Here is a 9,102-nt window from a genome sequence, read left to right on the forward strand (position 1 = left end):
AAGAATTTCACTCTAAGCCACATTCATGCCTAACTACCTTCTTTTTGTATTCCTAGCTGCTTGTGGGTGATGACAATGACCATGGGGATATGTTCGTGCACATGTGTGTGTCCATGCATGACGTCAAAACATGTGTATGCAAATAGACCCACACACGTGTATGTACACACACAGACACAACATCCATGCATGCACATACCAATGCACACTAGGGACACCCATGCACACACACATCCATGCATACACACACATACAAATAGGCATGGACACACATGAATATTCAAAACATATACAAATGCATGTACAGAGAAACACAGACTGGAGCACAAATGCAAGACTTGTACACACTCAAAATAACACAAACACAAGCACACCCTTTTTTTAGATACACAAACCAACCCAGGAGGACCTCCTGGGTCCTGACACCTCCCAGACTCCCTCAGTGAAGGCCCTTACTCAGGGGTTTCCATTTTTCTAAACCCTTCTTTACCCAAGAGAATTCACTTCCCGACAAGGAGTGAGATAGCTGTCATGAGTCCATGTCCTCGCTCAGTCCTTTCTCCTGTCCTAATGGCAACCTCTCTGCAGCTGATCCACTCCAAATACCACCTTCTCCCTACTGACCTGATCAGGTGTGTCACGCTGTCCACAGGTCACAAAACCCCCAGCACTACAGCCCCGCTTCGTACTTCGCTTCTGAGAACAATGGAGCCAGCAGCCACCTGCTCCCCCATCTTCCTCATTCCTGGACTGTCTTCGGTGACAAAGCTTGCCATAATTCTAGGAGCCATGGGCCACCTGGGCAAGGGTGTGGCACTGGTGGACATCAGGCTCTGGCACAGGTGGTTGTGACCTGGGCCAGTGAACCACCTCTCAGGTCCTCAGTTTCCTGACCTGTGGGAAAAAGAGCCTCCAACCTGCACCTACCTACAAGAGAGAGCAACCACCAAGGCCTGGGGACAGTGGGTGTTCACTATGTGGAAGAGCCCATTGTTTCCCTCATCATCTGCAAAGATGCCCATGCACATTTCCCTACAACTGCTCTGTTCCCCCACAAAGGGCAGACACAACAGCCATGAGAAGGCCCTTTGGGGGCTTGGTGCTCCCCCTGACTCCACCCCACATGCAGGTGTGCTCTTGGGTCTTGAGTGTCTGGCCTGGTCTCTGTGTCCAGGGTGCCCATCCCTCCTCCCTCTTCATCCCAACTCGCCCCTCATAGCAAGAACACGCCACATTTGTGCCCTCAATGCTGTCTGTAGGCCAACCAGGGCTCCAGGATTGTCCAGCGGGGGTACAGGATGTCCACCTGCTGCAGCCTCTCCATGTCCTCCGGCAGCATCACACACACCCTTTCTGTTCCTCCCACGTTGTACCTGTGTGGCAAGCCACAAGCCCTGCTGGATGGGGCGTGTCCTCCCCTGGGTCCCACTCTGCAAACCTAACCCAGACTGTCTCCTAGCCTGCCTCTCCCTTTCCTGGACTAGTGGTTTTACAGCAGGATGTTCTTTCTGCCATCTACCTCTCCAACTTCAGTGCCTCTGAATTCTGTCCTCTCTGCAAGGAGCTGTGGGTTGCTCTTCCCTCATGCAGCAATCCTCTTCATTAGCAAAGAGAAAGTCACACAACCCACGATGCCCACCTCCCTGTTTCTCTAAGAACACAGTGCTCAAGGACCTAGCTTGGAAATGGTAATGCTGAAAGCTTGACAAATGTCTTGGCAGCATGCAGGGCCAGGAGATTCTGGGTGTTCTCAGCCTGGGGCAGGGAGGGCTTTACCTGAAAATAGGCCCAAGCTCCTGGAAGGTCTGATGTATCTCCAGGTGAAAGTTCTCGTAACCCTGTTCCCTCCAGATCTGCAGCATCTTCATCCACTTGTTGCCTGGACTCTGGGGTATGGTTTCGAAGGGTAGCACTGCCTTGGGGACTGGAGCTGCTCTGGTGCCCAGTGGTCGTGCCCCTCGCAGGGACAGCCAGGGTCCTGCCATCCACACATCTGCCGTAGCCCTGAGTGCCATTCTGATGTTCCCTCTACCCGTACTCATCCCAAATCTTTTTATCTTGCCTGGGGATCTGCGCTGCAAGAAGGATCACGTCATGAGAGAATGGCCCTGGACCTGCCTAACAAATCTGGAGCAGAGGTCAGGGTTGGAGGCTGGGTCTAGTTTGAGTGGAGAGTGGGAGGAAGAGGCTCCTTCCCCCTCCTCCAAGGATGAGAGGCCCAAGATGAATGGGACCCTTATCTCATTCAGGAGCCTTTGATCATTCATCGCTTTGCTAGGTCCAGAGCAAAAAGTGAGGGGATGAGTTTGCATTAATTGTATTAACCCTCATGTATTTATTTCACTTTTTATTTTTTTAATTGACAAAATTATATATATTTATCATGTACAGAATGACGCATTATAATATGTGTCTATTTTTATGGTAAACCAAGCTAACTAATATATGCATTGCTTCACATACTTATTTTTTTATAGTTAGAATACATAAAGTCTATACTTTTAGAGATTTTCAAGTACACAATACATCGTTATTAACTATGGTCACCATGTTGCAACATAGATCGCTTTTCCTTCTTTCTCCTGACTAACTGTAATTTTGTATCCTTTGACCAACATCTCCTAACCCCACTCCCCACCACCACCCCCCTTTGCACTCAGCAGCTGGGAATCACCATTCTACTCTGCTTCTATCAGTTCTACTTTTTTTACATGGCACATCTAAGTGAGATCATGCCGATATTTTTGCCTTTTATCTTTTCATGCCTTAACATAATATCCTTCAGTTTCATCTATGTTGTCCCACATAACAGGATTTCCTTTTTGTTTTTAAAGTTAATAGTATTCTATTGTGCTATATACCATGTTTTTTTAATCGGTTCATCTATTTTTTAACACTTGGGTTGAATCCATATCTTGGGTATGTTGAATATTGCTGCAATGGACATGGGAGTGCAGATATCTCTTTGACATACTGATTTTGTTTCCTCTGAACATATGTCCAGTTATGGCATTGCTGGATTATATGGTAGTTTTATTTTTAATGTTTCAAGGAAGCTCTGTTTTGTTTTACATAGTGACTGTGAGAATATACATTCCCACCAACAGGGTGCAGGGACTTTCTTTTCTCCATATCATCACCAACACTTGTTACTTTCCATCTTTTTTTTAATTTTAAAATGTGAGGTACAATTCAGGGTTAGGTATACAACCTTGATTATGCAGGTATCCTTGTTGATGAGGTGTGCCCCTCCCTCCTGTAGCAGTTTCCCTCAACTGCCAACCCTGCCCCCACTCCTCTGGCAGTTTCGCACTACTGCCAATTCCTTTCTTTTTCTTTTTTTGAGTTGGAGTCTCACTGTGTCGCCAAGACTGGAGTATAGTGGCCGCTCCTAGCCACCGCAGCCTTGACCTGCTGGGCTCCGGCGATCCTTCCTCCTCAGCCTTCTGAGTAGTCAGAATTACAGGCATGCACAACCACGCCCGGTTGATTTTTTGATTTATTGTAGAGATGAGGTCTCGAACCCGCGGGCTCGGGCAATCCACTCACCTCAGCCTCCCAAAGGCACGGGATTACAGGCTGAGCCACCGAGCCCGGCTCAATCCCTTTCTTATAGTAGTATGATTATTGTTCAAGGTCCGCTTATGAGTGAGAACCTACGGTACTCTGTTCTTTGTTTCTGTGATAGATCACTGAGAATGATAGATTCTAAATCCATCCAAGTTGTCGCAAAGCCCTTATATTTGTCCTTTATGGCTGCACAATATTCCATTGTGTATATGTACCACATGTTTTTATCCAGTTCAGCTTCAATGGGTAGCATAGTTGGTTCCATGTTTTTGCTATTGTGAATAGAGCTGCAACAAACATTCGTGTCCAGGTATCTTTTTTATAGAATGATCTGAGTTCCTCTGGGTATATTCCCAATAGGGGAATTCCTGGGTCATATGGTTCTTTCAGAAATTGCCATGCTGTCTTCCAGAGAAGTTGTACTAGATTGCTTTCCCACCAGCAGTGTAGAAGTGTTCCTTTTTCTCTGCATCCTCGCCAGCATCTGTTGTTGTTTGGTCTATTAATGATAGCCATTCTTACTGGGGTTAGATGGTATCTCAATGTGGTTTTGATTTTCATTTCTCTGATGATTAGTGAGGCTGAGCACTTTTTCATGTGTCTGTTGGCTGTCCATATATCTTCTTTTGAGAAGTATCTATTCATGTCTTCTGCTCACTTTTTCATGGTCTGTTTGTTTTTGTTTTTGTTTTTTTCCTTTCAGCACATTTGAGTTCCTTGTAGATCTTAGATGTTAGGCCTTTGTCAGATATACAATTGGCAAGTATTTTTTTCATTTTTTTTTCCATTCTATGGGCTGTATCCCTGCTCTTTTGATGGCTTCTTTTGCTTTGCAGAAACTCGTCAGTTTGATGAGGTCCCACTTGTCTATCTTATTTCTTATGGTATGGGCACTTAGGGTTCTGATCAGGAATTGGTTGCCAGTCCAATTTCCATAAGGTTGTCTCCTGCGATTTCTAAGATTCTTATATATAGTTTGAGGTTTTATGTTTAGGTCTTTGATCCATTTAGAGTTAATTTTTGTGTATGGTGATAAGTTGGGGTCCTGTTCCATTGGTCTATTCTGTTCCATTGGTCTATATGCCTGTTCTTGTACCAATACCAGGCTGCTTTGATTATTGTAGCTTTATAATAAAGTTTGAAGTCTGGAAGTGTGATACTTCCTGCTTTGTTTCTTTTGCTAAGGATTGTTTTGGCAATTCACGGTCATTTATGTTTCCATATGAGTTTCTGTATTGTCATTTCCAGCTCTGAGAAGAAGGATATTGGTAAACTAATGGGTATTGCCTTGAATCTAGATTGCCTTTGGTAGGATGGACATTTTAACAATGTTGATTCTTCCTGTCCATGTGTATGGAAAAATTTTCCATTTGTTTGTGTCATCTTTGATTTCTTTGAGCAGTGTTTTGTAGTTCTCATTGTAAAGGTCTTTCACTTCTCTGGTTAGGAAGATGCTAAGGTATTTCATTTTGTGTGTGTGTGTGTGGTTGTTGTGAATGGGATTGTGCTTTTTATTTGGGTCTCTGCCTGCTTGTTGTCAGTGTATAGGACTGCAACTGTCTTTTGCACATTTATTTTGCATCCTGAGACTTTGCCAAAGTCCTTTATCAGTGCAAGGAGGTTTTTGACAGATTCTCTTGGGTTTTTGAGGTATAGAATCATATCATCAGCAAAGAGGGATAACTTGACTTCCTCTTTTCAATTTGGATACCCCTGCTTTCCTTCTTTTGTCTAATTGCCCTAGCTAGTACTTCCAACACAATGTTGAACAAGAGGGATGAGAGTGGGCAACCTTGTCTTGTTCCAGTTTTCAGAGGGAATGTTTCCAGTTTCTGTCCATTTAGCAATATATTAGCTGTTGGTTTATCATAGATGGCACTCACTATTTTGAGGAATGCTCCTTCTATACCTAAGTATTTGAGGGTTTTTACCAAGAAGTGATGCTGGATTTTGTCCAAAGCTTTTTCTGTATCTAATGATATAATCATGTGGTTCTTGTTTTTACATCTGTTGATGTATTTAATTACATTTATGGTCTTGCAAATGTTGAACCAGCCCTACATCCTGGGGATGAAGCCTACTAGGTCATGGTGGATGATTTTTGAGATGTGTTTTAGGATCCAATTTGCTAGAATCTTGTTGAGGATTTTGCATCTGTGTCCATAAGTGATATTGGCATGTAGTTCTCTTTTTCTGTTGGATCTTTACCTGGTTTTGGTATCAATGTGATGTTAGCATCATAAAATGATTTGGGGAGAATTCCATCTTTCTCAATTGCCTGGAATACTTTCAATAGGATAGGTATCAGCTCTTTCTTGTACTTTTTGTAGAATTCCCCTGGAGAGCCATCAGTCCTGGGATTTTTTTTTTTTTTTTTTTGGGATTTTTTTTTTTTAGGTAGTTTTCATATGACAGAGTCAATTTTCTGAGTTGTCATTGGTCTATTTAGTTTATCAATGTCTTCTTGTTTTAACCTGGGGAAGTTGTGTGTTGTCAGAAAGTCTTCCATTTCATTTAGGTTATCAAGTTTGTTTCCATATAGGTGTATATAGTAATCTCTGATAATCTTTTGTATTTCTTTGGGGTCAGTTGTGATTTGATCTTTTTATGTCTGATTGCGTTGATTTGGGCTTTTTATCTCTTTTTCTTGGTTTCTGGCTACTGGGTTCCATCAATCTTGTTAATTCTTTCAAAGAACCAGCTCTTTGTTTTGTTGATGTTTCTATGATTTTTTGTCTTCTATGTCCTGTATTTGGGCTCTTATTTTGGTGATTTGGATTCTTCTGCTAAAGTTGGGGTTTTGGTGATCTTCTCTTACCAACTCCCTTAGGTGATTTGTTAAGCTCTCAACTTCTGATCTTTCCATTTTCTTGGTGTGTGCTCGTAGAGACATAAATTCCCCTCTGAGAACTGTTTTCATATCCCCCCAGAGGTTTTGATACGATGTTTCTTCATTTTCATTTTTCCAGGAATCTTTTAATTTCTTCTTTGATTTCAGTGTTGACCTATCAGTTGTTCAGCATCATGCTATTTAGTGTTCGTGTCTTAGTGAGCTTTGGGGAAATTTTGTTGGTGTTGATATTTATTTTTATTCCACTGTAGTCTGAGAAGATGCATGGCAAGATTTCAACCTTATGGAATTTGTTTATGCTTGGTTTATGGCCAAGGATGTGATCGGTCTTGGAGTATGTTCCATGTGGTGATGACTAGAATGTATATTCTGTGGTTATTCGGTGGAATAATCTGTGGGTATCTATTAAGTCCATTTGGTCAAGTGTCAAGATTAGGTTCTGGATCTCCTTGTTGATTTTTTGCCTTGATGATCTATCTAGGGCTGTTAGTGGAGTATTCAAGTCCCTTGCTATAATAGTGTTAGAGTCAATATCTTTTTTTTAGTTTACTTAGTAGTTGCTTCATAAATGCCAGTGCTCCTGTGTTGGGTGCATATATGTTTAGGGTGGATATTTCTTGTTGATAGAATGAAACTCTTATCATTATGTAGGGTCCTTTTGTGTCTTTTTAAATTTCTGATAGCTTAAAGGTTTTGTTTGATATTAAGACCATGACTCTTGTCTTCCTTTGTGATCCATTTGTCTGGAAACTCATTTTCCATCCTTTAACTTTGAGTCTCTGTGCATCCCTTGGGGTGAGATGAGTTTCCTCATGCAGCAAATAATTGGGTCATGGTTTCTTATCCAGTTTGCCATTCTGTGTCTTTTCAGTGGTGCATTTAGTCCATCCACATTCAGGCTAATTACTGAAATGTGATTGTTTATCCCTATCTTGAGATTCTTATAAAGATTTTTCTTAGTTTGCCTGTTTTCTTTTGGCTTTGGTGTTGATATATGTGTGTGTTTTCATGATTCTTGTGCTGTATTCTCTGTTGATTCTGTACTCTGCTATTCTCTTGGGAAGTGCATGGTCATTCTTTTTTTCTTTCTTCTGTGCTTAATACCTTTTTAAGTGTCTCCTGTAGAACTGGTCTGGAAGCTGAGCTGCATAATCTCTTAGGGATTGGATATCTGGGAAGGATTTTAACTCTCCATCACTGATGAAGCTGACTTAGCTGGGTAGGAAATTCTTGGTTGAAATGGTTTATCTTTGAGGATTTTGAATATAGGACCCAGTCCCTTCATACTTGTAGTGTTTCTGCTGATACATCTGCTGCTATTCTGATTGGTTTACCCCAGTAGGTAGTCTGACCTTTCTCTCTTGTTTGCCTTCATCTTTCTTATAATAGCAATTCTAACAGGTGTCAGATGATATCTCATTGTGGTTTTAATTTATATTTCTCTGATGATTAGTGATGTTGAGCCACTTTAATGTTCTTTTTGAAGAATTGTTCAGTTATTTGTTTTCTTGTTGATGGGTTGTTTGAATTTCTTATGTATTTTGAATATTAGCTCCTTTAGCAGATGAGTAGTTTACAAATATTTTTCCCATTTTGTAGATTGTCTCTTCACTCTGTTGATTGTTTCCTTGGCTCACAGAAGATTTTTCGTTAGATGCAGTCCATTTGTTTTGATTTTGTTGTCTGTGCTTTTGTGTTAATATCCACAAAAAAAAAGAAAAAATTGCCCAAATCAGTGTCCTAGACTGCTTCCTCTATGTTTTCTTCTAGGAGTTGTGCAGTTTCTGGTTTTACATGTAAGTATTTAATCAATTTTGAATTGACTTGTGTGTATGGTAGAAAATAAAGATCCAATTTTAGTATTTACATATGGATATCCAGTTTTCTCAACACCATCTATTGGAGAGACTGTTCTTTCCCCAGTGTAAGTTCTTGGCATCTCTGTGAAAAATCAATTGACCTTAAATGCATGGATTAACTTCTGGAGTCTTCACTCTGTTCTATTGGTCTCTGTGTCTGACTTTATACCAGTATCATACTATTTTGGTTACTATAGCTTTGTATTATATTTTATTGAACAAGACCGCTTTGGCTAGTCAGGGTTTTTTGTGTTTCTTTAGGAATTTTAGGATTTTTTTCTGTTTCTGTGGAGATTGTCATTTTAAAAGATTATATTAGATCTGTGAATTGTTTGGGATATATGAACATTTTAACAACAATAATCCTTTCAATCCATGAACACTGGATGTATTTTCATTTATTTGTGTCTTCAATTTCTTTCTTTTTTTCTTTTTTTTTTAAGCTGGAGTCACTCTGTCACCCAAGTTGGAGTGCGGTGGCACACTTATGGCCACTGCAGCCTCAACCTGCTGGACTCAGGCAATCCTTCTGCCTCAGCCTTACAAGTAGCTGGAACTACTGGCATGCGCCACCACCCTTGTTCTGGCACCCTTGTTGGTAAGTGGTGTTTCCCCATCCCCAGACAGATATTACTACCATTAATCTCATCACCCTACCCCTCCCCCCAATCATTCCCCACCACTGTCAGTCCTTTTCTTATAGTATTATGATGGATGTTCAAGGTCCACTATATGAGTGAGAACATGTGATACTCAGATCTTTGTTTCTGTGAGAGGTCACTCAGTATTATAGACTCTAGTTCCATCCAGGTTGCTGCGAAA

At 41.2% G+C, this 9,102-nt stretch overlaps 1 protein-coding gene across 1 annotated transcript in view; it reads right to left on the minus strand.

Annotated features, from left to right (window-relative positions):
* The window catches only part of LOC103276447 (cytochrome P450 11B1, mitochondrial-like), a 7,276-nt gene extending 5,261 nt beyond the window's left edge, over positions 1-2,015 (minus strand). Inside the window, 2 exon segments of the mRNA XM_008073851.1 lie at positions 1,218-1,373; positions 1,777-2,015. Of these exon segments, the coding sequence (XP_008072042.1) occupies positions 1,218-1,373; positions 1,777-2,015 (395 nt within the window).
* Positions 2,016-9,102: the final 7,087 nt, after the last annotated feature.

Source organism: Carlito syrichta, unplaced genomic scaffold (genome assembly GCF_000164805.1).
Source record: "Carlito syrichta isolate Samal-C Ts95f unplaced genomic scaffold, Tarsius_syrichta-2.0.1 Scaffold316204, whole genome shotgun sequence".
Lineage (NCBI taxonomy): Eukaryota > Metazoa > Chordata > Mammalia > Primates > Tarsiidae > Carlito > Carlito syrichta.